The following is a 23653-nucleotide window of genomic DNA, read 5'->3' as shown; positions in this document are numbered from 1 at the left end:
CCTCAACTTGATACCATTAAGAAAACAAACAGGCAAGCCACAGTTTGGGAGAAAATATTTGTAAAACACACCTCACAAGAAGCTCATATATTATAACTACGTAATTATGTAATATAAATTATATTTAATAAAAAAGAAAATTCTGTACTTCCAAGTTTTCTGTATACTTGAGATTGTTTCAAAAAGGATTTTTTGAGTTTTATTTTCTTTAGAGAGACAGCGAGAGAGCATGCAGGGGAGGAGGAGAGGAAGACAGAGAGGGAGACTCTTAAGCAGGCTCCATGCTCAGGGCAGAACTGGACTCCGTACTCTTGATCTCACAACCCTAAAATCATGATTTGCACCAAAACCAAGAGATGTTTAAACAATTCAGCCACCCAGTTGCCCCTAGATGGCTTTACAAGGTTTTTTTTTTTAAAGATTTTATTTATTTGAGAGAGAGAGAGAGCGCGCATGCATGCATAACCGGGAGAAAAGGCAGAGGGAGAATCGGAGTGCCCACTGAGCAGGGAGCCCTAGGGCTTGATCCTGGGACCTCAGGGTTATGACCTGAGCCTAAGGCAGATGCCTAACCACTGAGCCACCTAGGCACTTGATTGCTTCAGGAGTTTTTAAGCTTAAACACACACACACACACACACACACACACACACAGATACATGACCAGGCCGAACTCAGAGTTAATGAATCAGAATCTCTGGGGATTATATGATTTATATTTTAAAAAGTCTTTAAAGTTTTCAATATAGGGACGACTGGGTGGCTCAATGGAGAGTCTGCTTCTCCCTCTCCCTCTCCTCCTCCCCCAACTCATGTTCTCTCTCACTATCTCTCTCAAATAAAAAAATTTTTTTAATAAAATCTTAAAAAAAGGGGGGGGGGGGTGCAGCCCGGGTGGCTCAGCGGTTTAGCACCGCCTTTGGTCCAGGGCGTGATCCTGGAGTCCCAGGATCAAGTCCCATGTCAGGCTCCCTGCATGAAGCCTGCTTCTCCCTCTGCCTGTGTCTCTGCCTCTCTCTCTCTCTGTGCCTCTCATGAATAAATAAATAAAATCTTAAAAAAAAAAAAAAAAAGAATTTTCTGTATTTCATGCAGCTACACAAAATAAACTAGGTGTTCAGGATAAGACAACTATGATTCATAGCTCCTGATTTCAAGATTCTATGTTCACTAATACAAACTGTTTCTATTAATATTATAATAAATAGGTTTTATGGTAAATAAATGTTCATGTGAACTTATAAAATCCTTTACTAATAAAATTTTTACCAACTTTATATTTGGTGTTATGATATGAATTTTTTTTTTCTAAGATTTTATTTATTTATTTGAGACAGAGACGGAAAGAGAGAAGCAAACTCCCCGCTGAGCAAAGAGCCCAATGCTGGGCTTGATCCTGAGACCCTGGGATCATGACCTGAGCCAAAGGCAGACGCTTAACCAACTGAGCCACTCAGGTGCCCCTATGATATGAATTTGCCAATGTTCTTAAGAAATCAAAAGACACTGGATTTTCTTTCTTTTTTTTTTCTCTTTCTTTCTTTCTTTCTTTCTTTCTTTCTTTCTTTTTTAGAGAGGGGAAAAGAGAATGAGGAGGGGTAGAGAAAGTGGGAGAGAGAAAGAATTCCAAGCAGGCTCCAGGCCCAGCACAGAACACAACACAGGGCTCAAACTCATGTGAGATCACGACCTGAGCTAAAATTAAGAGTAAGACACTTAACCAACTGAGCCACCAAGGCACTGCAAGATAATGGAATTTAAATAAAAACTTAAAAAAAAAAAAAAAATCTCAAAGGGGATCCCTGGGTGGTTCAGCGGTTTCACGCCTGCCTTTGGCCCAGGGCGTGATCCTAGAGTCCCGGGATCGAGTCCCGCGTCAGGCTCCCTACATGGAGCCTGCTTCTCCCTCTGCCTGTGTCTCTGCCTCTCTCTCTATGTCTATCATAAATAAATAAAAATAAATCTTTAAAAAAAAATCTCAAAGTCAATGCTGGATTTAAGAACTGCTACGCATTTTACTGAGACCAAGAAATCCATAGACCCTGCGAGGAGGACATATTCACCACGGTAATGGCAAACTCCTTAGATACACTAAATAATATCCTAATGTACACTAAATAATACACTAATAATACACTAAGTAATGAGATGGTTATTCAATCCGATCTGGTTTTTATCCCATAGAATTTTGCATAGCAGGACACCTGAGTGGCTCAGTGGTTGAGCTCCTGCCTTTGGCTCAGGGCGTGATCCTGGGGTTCTGGGATCGAGTCCCACATCGGGCTCCCTGCATGGAGCCTGCTTCTCACTCGGCCTGTGTCTCTGCCTCTATCTCATGAATAAATAAAATCTTAAAAAAAAATTTTTTTTTTTTGCATGGCATATTTTATCGCAATACTTACTGGTGCTACTATTTTTCCCGTCTGTCCAACTTGCATGTCATTGGGAACAAAGCCAGCATCAACAGCAGCACGAGAAGCACCAACTAGAGGGGAAAACATATTTGTCATTTTTTTTAAGCTCTGTTAGTCAGCTGGCTGGGATATTCACTACTATATACAAAGGCACTGGTAAGTACAATCAGAATTTATTTTATAAAGCCCTTATTTAAAAAAAAATCTCCTTATCAGGGATCAAGAATTCTAAAATGAAGTACTAGTGCATTTTATACACAAAACTTCAAGAAATGCCTTCTACTTATACCCAAGGATTTAAGATTTTAAATTTGGCTGAAGTCTTCTGCTTGCTTTATCAAAAAGGTATCCAGGCATTCATAAAACATACACTATAACCTGGCATGCCATTATACAATGATTCTTTAGGCAGTAACTTCACAACTCTTGAAGGTACTATGGTATCATTATCTCCTATGATTAAAGACAAGTTACAAAAAAAATAAATAAATACAAGTTACACATAACAAGTTACACTATCTAAAAAAAAAGAGAGAAGTTAAGTAGCCTTCTATCCTCCTTCAGCAGGAGTGAACAAGGCGCCCTGTACTTGGAGTAAGGTCGCTCCTCTCACAGCAGGGTTCAAGAAGGAGCCTCAGGTCCTCTTCACCTTCATCTAGAGGGGACATGAGGAAGCCACAGACAGCACTCCGTACTGCCTCCTAACGTGCAGTCTCAATACTACCTGAGTAAGTGACGACTGGTCACATCCTGCTCTTTACTTACTTCAATCACTACAATAAGGCCCAGACTCCAAGGTTATCCTTCATAATCCACAGACTAATCTCCGAATGCCCTGTATGCTCCCTAATGTATACCCATCTTCCCACTTATGTAGATGCTCCCTGAGGACAATGATTCCCCTGCAGTTCTCTCCAACTGATGTTGCTCTTTTCTGCCACCATCTTTATAACGCTGGGCATGGAGATGGGACTCTTCATTTACACCTTCAGGAAGTTCTCCCTCCTTCCTCCTTAAAAGCTTTCAGCTGAGAATCTCACATCATCAGATCATGTCACCCATTTATTGCTTTGTCAGCTATTAACCACAAGCCAAGCTCCTTCATTTCTCAATGACTTTTAGCTTCTGGGCCATTGCCACTTTCTCCAATACTAGTCTTAATTCTCAGATATTTCAACACCTGGCCTCATAGTTCCTTAAATAACTCTTCTCCAGTCATCTATGTCCTCAGCCACACCCACGGTCAGATCCCCAACCTTTCCATTACCAATATCCCTTAACAATCTCAATTTCCACTGTCTCTCTGTGACTTACTCTTTCTGGCTCACTCCTTTAGCACCCAACTCCCAACAATCCTCTGACCTCACTGGGATCTGTATTTCTTTCTTTCTTTCTTTCTTTTTTTTTTATTAAGCTTTTATTTATTTAATTGAAAGAGAAAGCAGAGAGAGTGAGCAAATACATGACAGGGGTGGAAAGGCAGGGGGGGGGGGAAAGCAGACTCCCTGCTGAGCAAGGAGCCTGATGCCAGGGCTCAATCCCAGGACCCTGGGATTATGGCCTGAGCCAAAGGCAGACAACTCAACTGACTGAGCCACCCAGGCGCTCCAGGATCTACATTTTATTCACTGTCCCTCTCTCCCACTATGTTGTCTCCTGTTTACCTGGCTTAAATTCTATGATCAATGGCTCTAATCACTTCATTGCCTATGCCTTCAATCTCCTTGCCTTCACCATCACACTCAACTAGAAAAACCTCTATCTCTGGTTAACTTATTAAGCAATCTCTATACCTTTTCTATACCTGGTCCCCGTAGTTCAGCATAATTGGAGAAAAACACCAACACTAAGCTGTGTTAACTGGGTTTTACTATAAATAAATAGGCCTTCATTCTCTGTTTCCTGAACTATAATTTTGTATCTTTTCTTCTCTCGTCAACCTTCCAATACTCTAACACCCCATTCAGCTGATGACCTTGCTTCCTATTTCACTTAAGAAATTGAAATCATCACAAGCAAATTTTCACATGTTCCAACTAACATACACATTAACCTGGTCCATATACTTCTTTGCCTAATTAAGGACATCACTCCAGCAACTCTCCCTTCCCTCTCCTATGTAATTAATTTTTCCCTCTCACTGAAGCATTCCCATAGCACAGAAGTATGCTGTTGGTCCCATTCTCCCCTAAATACTGTTCATTTCTCTGTTTTCTCATACAGCAAAATCTCTCTATAAAGAGTTATCTGTATTCACTGATTCCAATTCCAGGCCCCCCAATCTATTTCTAAAAACTTTTCTTTTAAAAAGATATGAGAGAGAGAGAGAGAGAGAGAGAGACACCATGAGCAGAGGAGGGCATAGGGAGAAGTAGACTCCCCACCAAGCAGGGAGCCAGATGTGGGGCTCAATCTCAGAACTCTGGGATCATGACCTGAGCTGAAGGCAGATGCTTAACCGACTGAGCCACCCAGGTGCCCCTCTAAAAACTTCTTTATTAAACCACAACACATATACAGAAACACATACAAATCACAAATGTAATACTCAATGGCTTATCATAAAAAGTGAATGCAATCATGTAAGGACTACGTTGGACTATTCTTTTAAATCCATTCCACTCAAGTTTTTGCCCCCACTACTCCCCTAAAACTGTTTAGCCAGTGACCTCTAAGTAGATAAATCAATTAGTCACTTTATGTCCTCATCTTCCTTGATCTATTACAGTATTTGACAAAAACACTTCACTTGGATTCCAAAATATCATGCTCTCTGTTCTGGTTTTCCTGCCTTACATACCACTCCTTTTTGGTCTTCTTTCTCTCCTTCTCCTCTACCAAGAGTCTCTAGGGCTCCTGGGACCTTTTTTTTTTTTTTTTTTTTTTTTTTTAAATTTACACTCACTTCCTTGGTGATGCCATCCAGTGTCATGGCTTCAAATACCACCGAAACGCAACTGATTCCCAAATTTATTCTCCAGCCCAAAGTTCTCCAATGAATTCCACGTTCCAATGCCAACAGTTTAACAGACATCTCTACCTGTATGTTTACTGTTAGTGCAAAACTTAATATGCCCAAAACAATTCCTGATTTCTCCCTGGAACCTGTGCTTGGGGTCTTGACCATCTCAGCTAATAGTAACTTCTTCCTACCAACTGCCAAATAAAAACTCTCCCTCATCATACATATAACCCATCTGTCAAGAAATCCCAGTGTTTCTTTACCTTCAACTATATATCCTCTTTTTTTTTTTTTCAATTATATATCTTTTTTTTTTTTTTTAATTCATGATAGTCACACACACACACACAGAGAGAGAGAGAGAGAGAGAGGCAGAGACACAGGCAGAGGGAGAAGCAGGCTCCATGCACCGGGAGCCCGACGTGGGATTCGATCCCGGGTCTCCAGGATCGCGCCCTGGGCCAAAGGCAGGCGCCAAACCACTGCACCACCCAGGGATCCCTCAACTATATATCCTAATACTACTTCTCCCCACATCTACTGCTACTAACCTGGTTCCAAACCACTAGTATCTCTCACCTGAAGGATTAAAATAGCCTCCTAATTGATCTTCCTGTTAATGCACGTAATCTCCTACACTCTATGCTCAAAATCGCAGCTTGAGTGTCAGGTCATGTGACTCTTCTACTCAAATCTTTCAATGGTTTCCCATTTTATCCAGAGAAAAGCAATCTCTCTACGAAGACATGCAATGCCCTGTGTGGTTTGGTCTATCACTCCCACTCGTATCTCTTACTACTCTCCCTTTTTGTACTTTACATTCCAGCCACACTGGCCTCCTTGCTATTCATCACATAAACCAAACACACTTCTCCCTTAGTTGGACTCTTTGTACTTTACTGGTCCCTTTACCTGAAACATTCTCTCTCTTTCAGATCTCCTCAGGGCTTGCTTCCTCACCTCCATCAAACCTTTGTTCAGTTCTCTCCTTTTTAAGGCCTCCTCTGACTATCTTACTTAAAGCTGCATCCTCCCTCTCCAAACTCCATCACACTCAACTAGAAAAATCTTCATCTCCAAACTCCTCCTCCTCTTCATAGCATTTTACCCTCTAACATCCTAATTTATTTATTATTTACTAATTTATTGTGTTTAGTATCTATGGTTGGCAGAAAAATGGCCCCTCCGAAGATATATTCACTTTCTAATCCCCAGAATTTATATTACCAACATGGCAGCAGATATAAAGTTAAGGATCTTAAGAGAGGGTGCTTATCCTCAATTATCTAAGTAGTCCCTAAATGTCACCACACGTATTCTTATAAGAGGGATACAGAAGGAGATTTGATACAGATATACAGAGAAGAAGGTGATATGAAGACAGAGGCAGAGACTGGAGTGATGCAGCCACATGCCTAGGAATGTTGGGGCAGCCTCTAAATACTGTAAATGAACAGATTTGCTCCCAGAGTGTGGTCCTGCCAACACCGTAATTTCAACATACTCTGGCCTCTAGTACTGTAAGGGATTAATTTTCTGTTGTTTTAAGCCACCCGAGTTTACAGCAATTTGTTACAGTACCCACAGGAAACTAATACAAGTCTAGTCTCACCCAAATACAAATTTAACTTCCACAAAGGCAGAGACTTTGCTTATTTTTGCTCACTGCCATTTCCCAGTTCCTAAAATAATGCCTGACATATGGCAGACACTCAATAAACATTTGTTCAATTTTTTTTTTAATTTTTATTTATTTATGATAGTCACACAGAGAGAGAGAGAAGCAGAGACATAGGCAGAGGGAGAAGCAGGCTCCATGCACCAGGAGCCCGACGTGGGATTCGATCCCGGGTCTCCAGGATCACGCCCCGGGCCAAAGGCAGGCGCTAAACCGCTGCGCCACCCAGGGATCCCTACATTTGTTCAATTAAAGAATATATGAGGGGATCCCTGGGTGGCACAGCAGTTTGGCGCCTGCCTTTGGCCCAGGGCGCGATCCTGGAGACCCGGGATCGAATCCCACGTCTGGCTCCCGGTGCATGGAGTCTGCTTCTCCCTCTGCCTGTGTCTCTGCCTCTCTCTCTCTGTGACTATCATAAAAAAAAAAAAAAAAAAAAGAATATGAATGAGGGGCACCTGGGTGGCTCAATCAGTTAAGCTTCTGCCTTCGGTTCAGGTCATGATCCCAGGGTCATGGGAATGACCCCCCACATTAGGCTTCCTGCTCAGTGGGGAGCTTGCTTCTCCCTCTCCCTCTGCCCCTCTCCCTACTTGTGCCTTCTGTGTCTCCTGCTCTCTCAAAAACATAAAATCTTAGGGACACCTGGGTGTTTCAGTAGTTGAGCGTCTGCCTTTGGCTCAGAACATGATCCCAGAGTCCCAGGATCGGGGTCCCCGCGAGGAACCTGCTTCTCCCTCTGCCTATGTCTCTGCTTCTCTCTCTCTGTCTCTCATGAATAGATAAGTAAAATCTTTAATTAAAAAAAAAAAACCTTAAAAGAAGGATAAATGAATGAAATAAACACCCTCAAATAAAACCATCTGATTATAGAGTCAATACCATGCCTTCATTCAGATAAACAAAAGCATAACCTAGAAAGTTACAACAAAACTCCTAAAAGGGGGAAGAAAGAAAAGAATGGAGACTTTTTTTTTTAGAGAGGCAGAGTGGGGGTGGGAGAGAGAGGGAGGGAGGGGGAGAGAGAGAGAGAGAGAGAGAGAGAGAGAGAATGAAAATCTTAAGCAGACCCTATGCTCAGCTTGGAGCCTGACATGAGGCTTGATCTCACAATCCTGAGATCATGACCTGAGCCAAAATCAGAAGTTGGATGCTTAACCAACAGACCCCCGCCCCCAGGAGCCCCATTGTAAAAAGAATATATTCATGTAATAGTTCTATAATTTAAAAAAATTTCCAATTCTGATTTTTCAAAAACCATTCCACTCTCATCAGTACATTTTTAATACGTCCTATCTTTCCTCTAAATGATTAACTATAATTTTTAAATAATGTTAATTTCTATTTTTATGAGAGATTTATATTACACTACCAATAAAGAGAAAAAACAAAGGCATTCCTGAATCTGAAGTAGGTACTGAAGCTGACATTTAAATTTTTTTTTTAATGGAAAAACAACAAAGGTTTTGCGAATATAGTGTCACATAAACAATAAAAAAGCACAAGGGACCCTCTCTGCACTGAATGCTATACCCTTTACCTGGAGACTAAGAAAAATCATTTCAGAGAGAAAATCTGAAAATCAAATAAAGCTCATCTGCAGCCTTGAGTGACTCACATATAAATGAAGTTAGAAAAAATACTTCCAACAAAAAGGGAGTAATTTTTTACTCAAGAAAATAACTTTACCTGCAGCATGTAGTTGATCTGCCAAATCATATAACAACTTAAAGTTCTCTCCACTCTTCAAACCCCGACCTTATTAAGTTGGGAAAAAGAAACAGCAAATTAAGTAAACATAAACCCCAATCTATAATGGAAACATAAACTCCATTCTATACAGCTATGGAGATGACTTGTGCCATGCTCCCCCTGGTGCTAGCCATACCGATGTGCATCTGAGAGCCCAAACTAGGTTATTAAGCTCATGGTTTCATTTTCCTAATTGGTAAAATCGGAATAATACTTGCAACTTATCTACTTCTTACATCTGAAAAAAAATATCTGTGCTCCTCTATAATAAACACTAATAAAATCAAAGTATTTTTAAGTATACAACATCTTTTAAAATTAATAAATTACAATATTCCACTTACCACCAGATACTACCACTTTGGCACCAGTTAGCTCTGGTCGATCACTTTTTGTTAATTTCTGGTCAAGCCATTCTGCTATCCCCACTGAGGAAGTACTTGATGCTGTGTACATTGATACAGATAACAATGGCTGGGAGTTAAAATTCAGTAACAGTAACTTTTAAGAGAAACACATAAAGAATTAATTCCATGAAATTTAAGCTTGTTAGTTTCTGTGAATTTTTTGTGCTTCTAATTTTATTCTCTGTTTTTTTGGAAAGAATTGAAGGGATTAGATTCCAGCCTTCACCTCATTAGCTATATGTCTTTTGAGAAGTTACTTAATTTTGAGTCTATCTATAAAACTGGAATAACCCTCTATGAGGTCCAAGTAAGATATCTATAAATATTAAAGAGTAACACCCTCTCTACATTCACTAGTAATTACATTCTTTTATTATACCAAGTCTCTCAAGTATTATAATAGGAAACAGTAAGAGAAAGTAAAACTAAACACCCCTTTGATCTATCCTAGTACCAAAAATTATATGATAAAGGCACATTATAAATATTTCTTATTTTTGGAATGCTTGGAAATATTATTTAGACTGAGCTCTCAGACAGTCTGCATTAGAAATTTAACCAGAGGCCATCTCTTATTCTTTTTTTTTTTTTTTTTCTTATTCTAATATAATCAGTGAACTAAAAACCAAGAAACAAAACCAAACAAAAAACTTCAAATGAACACTCACCCTTTTCTGAACTGGCACTACCTCCACTTGTTGCTGCAGCTTCAAAAGATGTTCCTCGGACAGAAAACACCTTCACGGTCTCATCGCACTTCACTGTACATATAGCATTGCCTGAAATACACATTTATTTTTTAAAAATCACCCATGGAAGGCAAGTATTCCTTTGAGGTTCAGAATTTACTTCATGAAAAGAAGAAATAAATAACTGTGGACCAGTTGTTTTCTACCTCTACTAGGTACACGAAAAAGTACAATAACATTAAAGAAACGTATCAGTAGTTATTTATATAACCTTGGGTATTTTTACAAGTAGGACAAGGGTTCCTGGAAGCAAGAAATTGGAATAACCTAGGCAGCCACACTAATAAGGCATACTCTTCCTAAAAGGAATATAGACAAAAGCTTCCTTCTCCAAAAACACAGTCAGTAACTCAACAATATGAGAATGCAGCTACTAGGCTTGCTAAAAGAGGAAAATAAATGAAAACATGATAGGGCATAAAGAACAAGAGGTGTGATATGCCAGGATTTTAAAAGAATTTAAGACATTTATTATGGATTAGCAATCACATAAGAGTGACCTAAACTTCACCCATATATCCCCTAACTCTACTAAAGATGAAAGATCTAATTTGAGAATTGACCATTAAATTGAAACACACAACTGCACTCAGAAAGAACAAAGAGTTCACTGCCTTCTCTAGCCCCACTAGGGACCAGTGGGCTTACAAAAGATCAACTAGAGACACTGAAATGAATTTCCTAATGCAGATGGAAACGGAGTAGAAGCTGTGAAGATTAAGAATACTATATATTTTTTTAAGTTAAAGTTTTGCTTCTTCAGGTGCCACTAACAAAATATATTGAATAATGAATCTAATTTTTATTGATGACTGGAAAAATCTCATCGCTCTATAAACTGAATAAGCAAGAAAGAACTGTGCTCTGAATCTATTAAAAAGAATTTCATGTCATGGTCTAGAAGCAATTCTAAGATTAAGATTTGTCTCAAAAACCTTAGGGATGCCTGGGTGGCTCAGTGGTTAAGCATCTGCCTTCAGCGCAGGGCATGATCCTGGGGTCCTGAGATCAAGTCCCACATTGGGCTCCCTACATGGAGCCTGCCTCTCCCTCTGCCTATGTCTCTGCCTCTCTCTGTCTCTCATGAATAAATAAATAAAATCTTTAAGAAAAAAAAAAACAAAAAAAACCTTTAAGATGGTCCATTTAAAGCAAGTGTATGACTTGTTTAAAATCCTATCTTCAAATTAATTTCTGCTTTTAAAATTCATGAAAAGTTAACAGGTTGATTAATTCTTTTCCTTGGGTACTCACCTGCATAAATAGTTCTCACAAATGTGTCAGGAGACTTGATTGCAATGATGTCAGAAATTGGGGCAACATCAAGTTTGGCTGCTATTCTGGGCAAAAGGTTCTAAAAGCAAAAATAGTGAATTACACACATACACACTTACAGATGGCTATCAACTATCGACACTAACATTTTCTAAATGCATATTCTGTAGAAATTTTAATTCAAATATTTTTTATTTCATATGCATCTTTAGACATACCAAAACTTCAAGCTTTTTGGATAGTCTTTGAGATTAATTAAGAGTTTTATGAGTTATACAGTAATAAACCATCTTAACTCAGTATGTTGAATTATAAGATACGATATTTGCTTTAATGAACATCACTCACAAAGTATGACCATCTTGGATTACTGAATTTAGGTAAAACAGAAAAATATTTAAAAGAGTAATAAAATTCTCAAGTACTAGAAAATATTATACATGTATATATTTACTTAATATATATGAAAGAAAAAATCTCAAAGCAGACATTTCGTCTTATTAAAAATCAATATTACATCAAAAAGATCAAAACTAACCTAAATACCCATCAACAGAGGATAGGCTTCTTAGTTATACCTCATCTATATCATGGAATCCTATGTAACCATAAAACAAACAAGAATGAGAAAGGTGAAGCACAGCCTGTATAATACATACGGGAGCAACAAAATTAATGTAAATGCTTTTCCTTGTATATGCATACAACATCTCTCTGACATAGGTATGTGTGATAACTTTGCCCTCACTAGTAGAGATCTCTGGGAAAGCCACAATATCCCCAGGTCTCAGTTACTTCACCTCACCAATGACAGAAAGAGAATTCCTAGCCTTTAGTCTAAAATTCTAAACCCTAGGGCTCTAGAACAGAATTTTAGTGAAGACAGAATGTCCATACTTTCTGGATTCAAAGGTTTCTATCATCTAAATGTAATCCAAAAAGTTAAGTATTGCTTTCTTTTTCAAGTTAAGATTTATTTATCTGAGAGAGGTCGCACACGTGTCCCCCACCAGGAGGGCGGAGGGGGGGGCAGAGGAAGAATGAGAAGTAGACTCTTTGCCAAGCAGGGAGACCAGCTGGGGGCTCCATCCCAGGACCCTGAGATTGTGATCTGAGCCTAAGCCAGTCCCTTAACCGACTGAACCACCCAGGCGCCCCACATTGCTTTTATCAAACAAATGGAAAGCTGAATTCTACACTGCTTTCTACACAGAGCTTACTCCATGGCATCTCCTGAACTTGGTACATGACACCATCTCTAGCAAACTCTCACTGCAACAGTGTTCAAGTTCCTCTCCTGAATTCTGTCCCCAAACACTCTTTGTTCTCTAATACTTCTCCCAAGATTACTCCTTTATTCTGTATCCTCCTACAAGCATGTACAATTATACTATTTAATTGCATTAACATGTAGTTTGTTTTAAAATAATTTTAATATACATACTATACATTGATCCTCAAGTAAACTTATAAGCACCCCCAGGGTAGAGGTTTGTGTCTTCTATTCCTCTTGTGTTCCTACCCTGTATCTAGTAAGTGGTTCTATATATACTGATACTAACAAGTGTTCTCAGTCAATTTTCCACCTGTCATATGTACAACAGGAAAGATTTCCTAATTTTCAGTTTATTTTTATCTTCATTATATAGCAGGTCTCCTTTAACCATGACAGAGCTACTGAAGAGTACCACAGTTTATAAAATCACAATGAGAAAAATTAAGATCGCTCAAAAAATAAAGCGTTTGGGAAAACAAAGTGCCATTAAACATACTTCTAACTTGGTAAATAAGAATTTTAGAAGATACCTATTTTCAAAAGAAATCAAATTTGACAGTACTTAAAGCCTGCTTCATGCAGTCATTTCTGAAATCACCTTCTTTAACTATTCAGGAAATACTACTGGAATATTGTTACCTGGCTGAGCAAATTCTTTTACAAACACAGTCTGTCTCTTTTTATAGTCTTAAACTTTCTAAATTGCTTGAAACTTAGTATCTTTTGTACTTCCATTATCCCTTGTTTAATTTCAGCACACCTTGAAAAAGATTTGCCACCATGCTTAGAGGCATATGTTTCTCCAGGTCTGATCCTTCATTTAAGTATCCTGAGAAGGTAGATCATCTATCTCTACGCCATCCAAACAGGCTTGACCACATGGTTTCAGGGGAGGAAAGGCAACAACTGTCAGGGTGTTTTTTCATAGGCAAAAAGATGACAGATTTTTAAATTCTAGCATACCGGTATAAAAGGGTGCTAACTCAAAACCACAGTTGGTAAAGGACTGTTACAGAGCAGATTACTTAGCTTCACCTAATGGACTCTTTCTCATTCCAAACCCATTCAGAGACTACACCAGCTACTCTTATGTAACCCTTGTTTTCAAAACATTTCGTATGTTACAACACAGCAATTAAAGTCAGACTATTAGGCAGGCCCGGCGGTCCGGCCGCACTGGGTCTGCTCGCGCGGGGTGGCCCCGCTGTGCGACCTTGGCAGGGGCCGCGCCACCAGGGAGCTGTCCGAAACCTCGGGCGGCACCGCACCTGCACCGCCCACTCCGAAACTCAGGGCGGCCCCACTCGCCCTCTCGGGGCCTCCGGGCTTGCAAAGTTTGGGAGCCGCCGTTAGGAGCGCTCGTCTGCGGCTGCACGAGCCCGGGAGCCCCTTGGGTGAAGGCGAGAGGCGGCCGGGCTCCTTTGAGAGTTCCTGCAGCTTAGAGAAAACCGGGAGGATATACTGAATGCCAGAGACAAATTAACAGAGGTCCTTGAAGAGGCCAACACTCTGTTTAATGGAGTGTCCCGAGCAAGAGAAGCAGTCCTAGATGCCCAGTTTCTCGTTTTGGCTTCAGATTTGGGCAAAGAGAAAGCAAAGCAACTGCGTTCTGATCTGAACTCATTTGATATGTTAAGATATGTTGAAACTCTACAGACACATATGGGTGTAAATCCACTAGAAGCTGAAGAACTCATCCGTGATGAAGATAGTTCTGATTTTGAATTCATAGTCTATGACTCCTGGAAAATATCAGGCAAAAGAGCAGAAAACACCTTTAGTAAAACCCATACATTCCACTTCTGTTGGGTTCAATACAAGGAGAGTTCCCTGTGCCAAAGCCACGAAGTGAACGTCCAAGAAAAGGTCCCACGACAGAATAGAAGACAATGCCTGACCAGTTAAGTGAAATGGAAGAATCACATCAAGAAGCGACAGAGAAAGAAGTGGAAAGAATTTTGGGATTGTTGCAGACATATTTCCGAGAAGATCCCGATACTCCTATGTTGTTCTTTAATTTTGTGGTTGATCCACATTCTTTCCCCCGAATAGCAGAAAACATCTTTCATGTTTCCTTCATTATAAGGGATGGTTTTGCAAGAATAAAGCTTGACCAAGACCGACTACCAATAATAGAACCTGTTAATATTAATGAAGAAAGTGAGGGAATTGACCAAAACACCCAAATTAGGAATCAAGGAATTATAGCTCTGAGCTACCGTGACTGGGAGGAGATGTGAAGACCTTCGAGATATCAGAGCCTGTGATTGCTTCAGGCCAAAGCCAGCAGAGGCTAAGCACTTGACGCCAGCAAAGGACTCAGATGGATAGTGAAATCCAAAAAGGGAAGCAGCATGTATTGTATATATTGTATGATTAAACATTTTTAAAGACATTGTTTTTAGTAAACTGTAGCTTTTGATAGTTAATGAATTTGTCATGGTTGTCTTTGATTAAAGGAAATTCACTGCCATAAAAAAAAAAAGTCAGACTATTAAAATCTAGCTAATGAGATGCAACAAACATCCTTTCTTGGTTAATAATCTTTTAAAAGAATTGTCAACACAAACTCAAGACTCATGAAATCGGTTAAATCATCTAGCACAGAATCAAAACTCTCAGAACAGTCCACAAAGATCATTTAGTTCAATGCACATCTATAACAGAAAGTTGGATGTTAATCCTCTAACTTAATCTTCTCCAGAGTAAGGGCAACCCTTACTCTGGAAACGCATTCCTTTTTTTTTTTAACATCTCTACTTGGTAGACCTTGGATATCACTTGGTCAAACTGCATCATTTTACATATAAGGAAAAACAGACTTCAGGAAGGTAAAATGACTAGCCGAAGGTCATATAGGTCTATGGAGCCATTTTACTTATCAGTTACTAAATACTATTAAAAAAACCAAAACTTTATGATAGTCTGTAATATGACAACCTAATAATAAAAGGATAATTGTTCATTAAACTCATGAATTTACATTGTAGACTATCGTTACTGCCTAGAAATTCTGTTAACTTTAAAAGAAAAAATTTAGTGAGTTCAAATTGATAATTCTAAAGGTAAAAAACAAACTACAGCAATTTACAGGAGTTATTCTGCAAGTTCTCTACATGGTTTGCAGTGATTCATATCTAGAAGCAATACCACATCACAAATAAATATTCCCTAACACTACTCATTTGTAAGAGAAGAGATCAATGTCTTGGAAGCTCACAGTTATCATCACTCAACATGATTAGTGATTTAAGATATTATATCTTATTCCTCAAACTCATATTTTAAAATCAATTACATCAGAATTATTATAGTAAACGGAAAAAAAAGTCAAATTGAGAAAACTCAAAGAAGAAATAAAAACCATAACTATATGAAAAGATATTTGATCTCATGATCAGATAAATGCAAAATTTAAAAAGATAGAGTTTTTTACCCATCAGATTGAGGGGAAAATGTTAAAATTTTAAATACCAGATGTTGGCAAGGTACTCTCTTATGCAACTAATGGAATGTAACCTGAGACCTCCTCTTAAGACAGCAATTAGCAATATATATCAAAATTTTAAAAGCACACAGTCTTTGACCCAACTATTACACTTCTAGAGCTCTATTTTAAGTAAATAGCAGCATATGTATATAAGGATGTATGTATAAGGACTCTTCCTTTGTAGCAGGTTTATAAATGTAAAAAATTAGAAACAACCTAAACTGTCCATCTTTGGCTAAAAAGATGTACAGCTAAAAGCTATATGGCCATAGAAAATGAGACGGACATGAGCAAATATTTTCAAGATACATTCTTAAGTAAAAACCACCAGTCACAAAACAATTCATGATATGTTAATATATTTTAGGAGTAAAAAAAAAGATTTGTGTGGGTATTATAATTTCAAAATCCACAGCAAGAAGACTAAAAGAATGTACAATTTGTTAACACCTATACTTCTGAATTAGGAAGAGGCAGTTGGGAAGAAAAGGGGAATTTGATACCTTGCTCTGCATATTACTATCTATATGTATCCTTTATAATACAAACGTATTTGTGTACAACCTAATTTATAATCTTTAAAAGTAAAACTAAAACCTGCAGCTTATTAAGAATGGGTAAAAAGAAAAGGGAGCTAGAATACCCAAGTCCACAGAAAGCAAGAACAACCCACTGACAAATTCTCTTGGGCTCCCCTTACTTTCTCTCTTTTTTTAAAAAACTTCATGCAGATAATCATCTGATAATTCTTTCTCCAGACATATCACAATGTGCATCAGATTACAGCTTTCTTTACACTAATGATGTTTTCTTTTTTTTTTTTTTTAATTTTTATTTATTTATGATAGTCAGAGAGAGAGAGAGAGAGGCAGAGACACAGGCAGAGGGAGAAGCAGGCTCCATGCACCGGGAGCCCGACGTGGGATTCGATCCCGGGTCTCCAGGATCGCGCCCTGGGCCAAAGGCAGGTGCTAAACCGCTGCGCCACCCAGGGATCCCTAATGATGTTTTCAACTACTACACAGCCCTTCCAAATTCCCCAAGTAGATAGAATTTGGCCCATCAACCACTTAAATAAACCATTGCTTAAGATGGGTTACCACTATAAATGACATTCACATGCACACAGTTCAACACTGTTTTCAAAAAAAGTAATTTTTAAAAATATCCTAGAGTTTTCTCAATGAGAAAATTTGAAAATCTGGAAGTGGCGTTCTAGTAAATTATGACAAAATCTTGAAAGAATAGAGTTGTCTCTGTGATAAAATCTGAAAAATTTGAAAAGATTGCATCTTTACAAAAATTGTAAGAAAGACTTAAAAGAATTTTAGCAAAACTATCATATTAATTCAGAAAGCCAGGATTAGCTATCTAAACAGAGTCTGTTGCACATTTTCAACACAACGAAATCTAACCCATCGAAATAATGACATCAGATTCCATCCACATTCTCGATCTTCTCACCTTTCCAAAGGCAGATGCTCCAGCACAGATGTGTGTGTAACTGAACTGCTTCTGAGTTGCCAAAATCAATGGCGTCAGTTCCTCTGAGAATTAAACACATTTTATAAACACATTTCATAATATTTTCATATTCTTATATTTAAGCATACTTTAGATACTAAACTTTTTCCACTGGAAAATCTCACCTGGAAGGAGGCCTTTGTATGTATCATGCTGGGCCACCAGAACTTTGGCTACACCTGCTACTTTGCAGAGATCTTGTGCCACCTATAATTAAAAGAGTTTTTTAATTATCTAAGAGAAAAATATAAATAGAGCCACCACTACAAAAATCAACAGAGCATAAGATATTAATGGCCAACTACAGAAATCGTTCTTATCAGAAAAAGGACTTAGGGGAAAAAAGAAAATTATTTAATTAAAAAAAAAAAAAACTTAGGCTAATTAATCTTACTACCAATTGACCCTAAACAAAAATTCCTGCCTTGGAAAAAAAAAAAAAAAAAGTATTAACTGATAAGCCAAAACTAGCGCAGCTCTCTATTCAAATTTAGTTATAAATTGTACTTTTTACCTCATTAAATGCAACGGTAAATTCATCATTTTAGAAACAGTGAAAAAAAAAAAAAAGAAAAGAAACAGTGAAAATGAGGCAATGGTTAGGTTCTCTCATACACACACACAATAACACAGCCAATGGGCCTCCTAGACGTAAAGAACAGGACTTAACAACACTGGTTTACAGGCCACTGCACTTTATTTGGCAATAGTAATTTCTGCTGGTATTAAAATTAGTGAATTTAGGCAATAGAAAAATCTTATATGATGGTCCATTGTCAACTTCTAATTTCCTGCCGAGTTACATGTATGTATCTATAATAAAGCAAAATAATTTTTATTTCAATTTCTCATTTTTCCTGTGTGGAATCAAAATGAAGTTCTGAGAAAGCTTTTTGTTTACTCAGATTTCCTATATACAGAAGGCAAGCAGAATTTCCCCTTTTGAAACAAAGGGTTGCAGAAGGGGAGGTTGGTGGGGGGTAACTGGGCAACAGGCACTGAGGAGGGCACTTGATGGGATGAACACTGAGTGTCATACTACATGTGGGCAAATTGAATTTGAATTTAAAAAATGTAAAAAAAAAAAAAATAGGAATGCCCCCTTTTAATTCTCTAAATTACAGCAAGACTGGCTTCTGCTTTAGCAGAGACAGAAACATCACATCATGGTCTTCTGTCTTCTTCTTTACCTCCATGCCAATTCCCCGATGAGCAGGCATAAAAAGCTGTGCCTCCTGCCTCCTTCAATGGAAGGAAAGGCTGCAAGAATATTCACTGTTTCCGAGGTTGCAAAAGTACCTCTGCTGCACCAAGTATTCACTGGCACACTGTCTTCTATCAAAATGATCTTTTTTACCAGCAAAAAATTCTGGCACTACATAGAAAAATCACTTGCTACTTACGATAAATAGCTACCAAAAAAACATAAAACTGAAATCTGCTTAGGCTATTAAAAGTCTCCTTATACAGGTACTGTTTTTCTTTCAGATTAGAATGTGACAAACCAGTAAGATTGTAACTAAAGAGAAAATTATTTCTGCTTTGATTTTTCTCAAAATAGTGTAAATAAAATAGCATTTCAAATATTTTTAAAATATCTGAATATTTATTTAAAATCACAGTCAAATAACCAAACCCAGAACTTACATTAAATCTAAAAGCAGGGCAACCAAAAAAAGCTTACTCATGTCATCATACATCGTGGTTACTATCAAATAAATAAAAGATGCTATAGTTGTTAGCAGGATTTAGGTAAAGAAGTCCATACAACTTAACCCCAAACCTGCTAGAGTACATTCTTTCAAGATACTGATTTCACGTAAGATAGTAGTGACGCCTGCATTCTGCATCTGCATTATACCACATGTTCTGAGGCAATGCCATTTAATAAAAAATAAAATCCTCTAAAAAGAAACATACTCTTTCCAGATTTCTTCCTCTGAGGTTCAAGTCCCCAACTGCACACCTGGCAACTCCTGTGTAGTACAGGAGAGAACTGGTGATTCAACTGAATTGAAGCATGATTCCATGCCCAGTGGTACGAATCCTGCAAATCGTATTATAGCACCCTTCTAAAGGGTTAGTTTACAAAGCTGTTATCTCATTTCCTCAACAACGAAAATGAAATAATCTTTTAGTAACAGCTACAGTTTGAAAAGCATAATACTTACCTGTGAATTCTTACACCAAGTAAAAATTAGTACCGATGATACTTTGTGCAGATTTACCACTTTCAGGAATTAAAAGCAATTAGCTAGTATATTCATCAATACACAAAAGGGATCGGCTATTAACCTCAAACTCAAATATTATCATTCTACTTGGTACCTGATGGCACATGATGGTGCCAGTGGAACTAAATCAAGTATTTTACCTCATTTCAAAAGACAGAATGCTTAGTGAGCAAACCTTTTAGTTCCTTTTTCACATGTAGTAATGACTGTGACATTGGCCATTTAATGAGGATTAGTGCCCAGTTTGGGTTACAGTCCTCAGCATAATTCTCTGTTGCCATCTTTCCCTGTCTCTTGATGGAGATTATATTTGCTATGGTTGACCTTAAAAATTTCTCACCTTGTCACATTTGGTTCCAGCTACTAAGCAAGACACTTCACCTCCAAGATGTTTGGCTGCAGTGATGGTATTTAATGTAATGGGTGCTAGGGTATCATTTGCATGCTCGGCTATTACCAGGGTACTCTGAAATCGTAGCAGTGAGGCCTAAAAGGAAAAAAAAAGAAAAGGTTTACCTCTAATTGTTAAGCATGTGTGCTTTAAAAAAACAACTGTACACAACACTCAGTTCTATAAATGTATTCATAAAGTACTTCCTTAATGGCAAAAATTAAGCTATTTGTGTCTATTTTCTATTACTAATATTCTTTCCTAAAAAAGAGAAAACACAAATTTGTATTGTCAGAAAAATTTAATTGCTCCCACTAATCTAAGCTTCTGAATATTGTATGCTCAATGAGAAATCGCTAACTACATCTAAATTAAAATTCTTAAGTAGAGGGGCGCCTGGGTGGCCCAGTCAGTTAAGCGTCTGCCTTCAGCTCAAGTCATGATCCCAGGGTCCTGGGATGGAGCCCCTTGTCAGGCTCCCTTTTCAGCAGGGAGTCTGCTCCTCCCTCTCCCTCCGTCCCGCTTTGCCACTCGTGCTAATAAATAAATAAAATCCTCAGTTCGAGGGGTGGCCTGGGTGGCTCAGTTGGTTAAGCATGCAACTCTTTATTTCCGCCCAGGTCACGATCTCAGTCATGAGATTGGGCCCCATTTCAGACTCTGCGCTGAGTGTGGAGCCTGCTCGAGATTCTCTCTCTCTCTCTCTCTCTCCCCCTCTGACCCTCACCCCCATCCCCACTCAGGCATGCGTGCTTTCGCTCCCTCTCAAAAATAAAAAAATAAAATAAATATAAAATTCTTAAGTGGAACCTATTAAGAATGAGGAATCCAACTATTACCAAGTACATTCACTTGCAGCAAAACTGCTAAAGATACAGTATATCCAGAAATAATGGGTTTGAAATCAATTACTAAAGCTGCTTTCTATTGTTTCAGGCATAATATATTCAACACCCAAGTAACTGATAATGTAAATATGTCTTTAAAATACAACACCACATAGTAATCTTGCTGGGTTTCAATTGTTTAAACATGTTTCTGAATTCAAAAAAGAAGCTTGCAAAACCGTATCTTGAAACCAACCAGGACCCATCTGTACCTACTGTTGACTATCAAGAGACCACTAATAAATAGTTCAAGGTCATCTGGAAGAATTTCAAACACCAGGAACACAAAGATGAACAAGAATGGTCACCGTACTCAAAGATTTTAAGGGAAATAAGATTTGCTTACATACAATTATGGGAACAGTTTTTCAATTAATGAAGAAATACAAAATGCTGGGGGGTTCCAGATCATGAATTATAAAATCAAAAGGAAGAAGGGAAGAAGTTCAGGTGTTCCTGTCTAGTGAAAACATGAGGAAGGGCACCATAGCTGTGACGGAATAATAAAATTCTGGAACTATCCTTGTGAAAAATCACAATGAGAAATGAGAAAAAGAGCCATTGAGGATCAAATGGCATAGCTATATGGCTTACTTCAACAAAAATCTTTGATCTGGAGTTGGAGTGAGGAAAGCATGGTTTAACATTTATACCCAGAGCTGGATATTTACAAATTATAATGTACATATATTTGTATAATTCACAAATTTAAAATGCTCATTACACAATTAAATTTTCAAAATACATATTTTTTCATTTTCATTACTATACTGTACATACCAGCTGCTATATTTTAATATTCTTCACCTTTGTATTGGTGAAGTATATGAATATACCAGTTTTGCCAGTCCTTTAATATATTTGGTAATTAGTAGCTTTTTATTATTATAAACAACACAGGGGCACCTGGCTGGCTCAGTCAGTGGAGCGTGTGATTCTTGATCTCAGGGTTGTGGTTTGAGCTCCACACTGGGTGTAGAGATTACTTTAAAAAATAGTAATAAAATACATTTAAAAAAACAAGCAATGCAGAGAAGATCATCCTCATAACTAAATCTTTGCACTCATCCTCAACAAACGAGAATGTTTTATTCTAGAAAAACCTTCTGATTGGAAGCTGGCTAGACCTTAGCTGCTCTGACTCCATAGAAGAATAAGCTAGATTCAATGGAACCTTCAACAAGCTATAGGGACCCTTCTTCCCCTAAGCTTCCTACCTGTATCAGTTCATCCTCAACCTCCTCCTCAGTCCTCTTAATCATCTCTATCTTTGATGCACCAATCCCAGAGCTGGGGACCAGAGACTCTAGGGATATGCCAGAGGAAGGAATCACTGCATTATATACCATGGATGGCATTTGTCTTTTTCCTCCCTTTATGTTTACTCAAAGGAAGCAAAGAAGGAGGAAGAAATGAGACTTTTGTTGCTGCCAGATCACGTACTTGCTTGTATAACTTTTTTTTTTTTTTACAATAAAACTGCTTTCTTACAGGAGGTGGTTAAAGTATGCATATCGTATGATTCTTTTCTTATGACAAATTGCTCTAATTGGTGTTAGATCAAGAAACAGGCACATTTTTAAAGGTTTTAATACTCACTGACACAAACTGTTCTCCAGAAAGTTGTAGCAATTCACAACAGGTCACAATTCTTGAGATGGAATCAAAGTTCTTAGAAATACCGTGCCTATTCATCAAAGAATCTAATACAACTTTTTAAAATCTACATCTGTAGAAATATGTAGTACTTTCTCTTCTTTTTAATCAGAAGAGCACAGTATCTTGCAATGAACTCTAATAAAGACTCAATGGCCTAATTTATTATTTAAATCACATTTCACAAGAATTGCCAGTAATAAACTACTTATTACCAATATATATCAGACACCATATTGTGATGTTTCACACACCATTTACCATAAAAATTATGAGATTTCCATCACTATCTGAAGAATAAATCCAAGATTTGGTGGCAGAAGGCCCATATTTGCCATAAATTATAGTTCTATCATAAGACAATTAGGCAGTTCTCCCAAGGAATCATCAAGCTTTTTAGAGCTTCTAGGGGGGATACTGTATATTCTTATTAAAAGACCATTCAAAATTATAAGAGTAAACAACAACAACAAAATATTCGTAAGAATCCACTTGGTTCATCTACCTGATTAATCTTTACTAATTACTATATACACCATACAGGCATTCTATATACTTTACCAACTGACTCCGTATAGTTTTTAATACTGAGCTTCTTTCTAACTCAGTTCTACCTTTTATTCCTCAGATACCACCTAAAGAGAAGCTTTGGCACCTAAACATGGTTATGTGGCTTAATTCAGCAATAATAGTTGTGTGTAGCAAGAGAAATTGGTCTGTAGCTTTTAAAATGTTATGCCTCAATCTAGAGCCCAGTTTCTTTATCTGCAAATTGAGGGAGATGAACTAGTTCAAAGGACTTCAAACTACATTCCATAGACGTCTAAGGGTTCCAGGGAGGCACACCTCAGGAACCACCACATAGGATAAAGTAAAGCTCAGACAAGCAGGGTTGCCAGAATGGCTCCTCAGCTTTGCTTTAACCAAATTAACTACACCAAAATATACAGTGAGAGAG

The 23653-nt window shown here is 38.0% G+C and overlaps 2 protein-coding genes across 2 annotated transcripts in view; one reads left to right on the top strand and one right to left on the bottom strand.

The window, feature by feature from the left end:
- The window catches only part of ETFA (electron transfer flavoprotein subunit alpha), a 77124-nt gene that overhangs the window by 42471 nt on the left and 11000 nt on the right, over positions 1 to 23653 (bottom strand). Inside the window, exons 2-9 of the mRNA XM_038581082.1 lie at positions 20102 to 20248; positions 17653 to 17734; positions 17468 to 17550; positions 11217 to 11316; positions 9882 to 9992; positions 9151 to 9252; positions 8744 to 8812; positions 2403 to 2485 (exon numbers count right to left, since the gene is read on the bottom strand). Coding sequence (XP_038437010.1) covers positions 2403 to 2485; positions 8744 to 8812; positions 9151 to 9252; positions 9882 to 9992; positions 11217 to 11316; positions 17468 to 17550; positions 17653 to 17734; positions 20102 to 20248 — 777 coding nt within the window. The remainder of the gene's footprint in view (positions 1 to 2402; positions 2486 to 8743; positions 8813 to 9150; positions 9253 to 9881; positions 9993 to 11216; positions 11317 to 17467; positions 17551 to 17652; positions 17735 to 20101; positions 20249 to 23653) is intronic.
- Positions 12903 to 14818, top strand: LOC102153224 (non-structural maintenance of chromosomes element 4 homolog A-like). Its single transcript, XM_038581097.1, is given in 4 exon segments — positions 12903 to 12921; positions 13940 to 14314; positions 14317 to 14744; positions 14747 to 14818. Coding segments are annotated over 4 exon segments (894 nt in total).

Source organism: Canis lupus, chromosome 30 (assembly GCF_011100685.1).
Source record: "Canis lupus familiaris isolate Mischka breed German Shepherd chromosome 30, alternate assembly UU_Cfam_GSD_1.0, whole genome shotgun sequence".
Lineage (NCBI taxonomy): Eukaryota > Metazoa > Chordata > Mammalia > Carnivora > Canidae > Canis > Canis lupus.
This window is presented reverse-complemented; position numbering and strand designations above follow the sequence as displayed.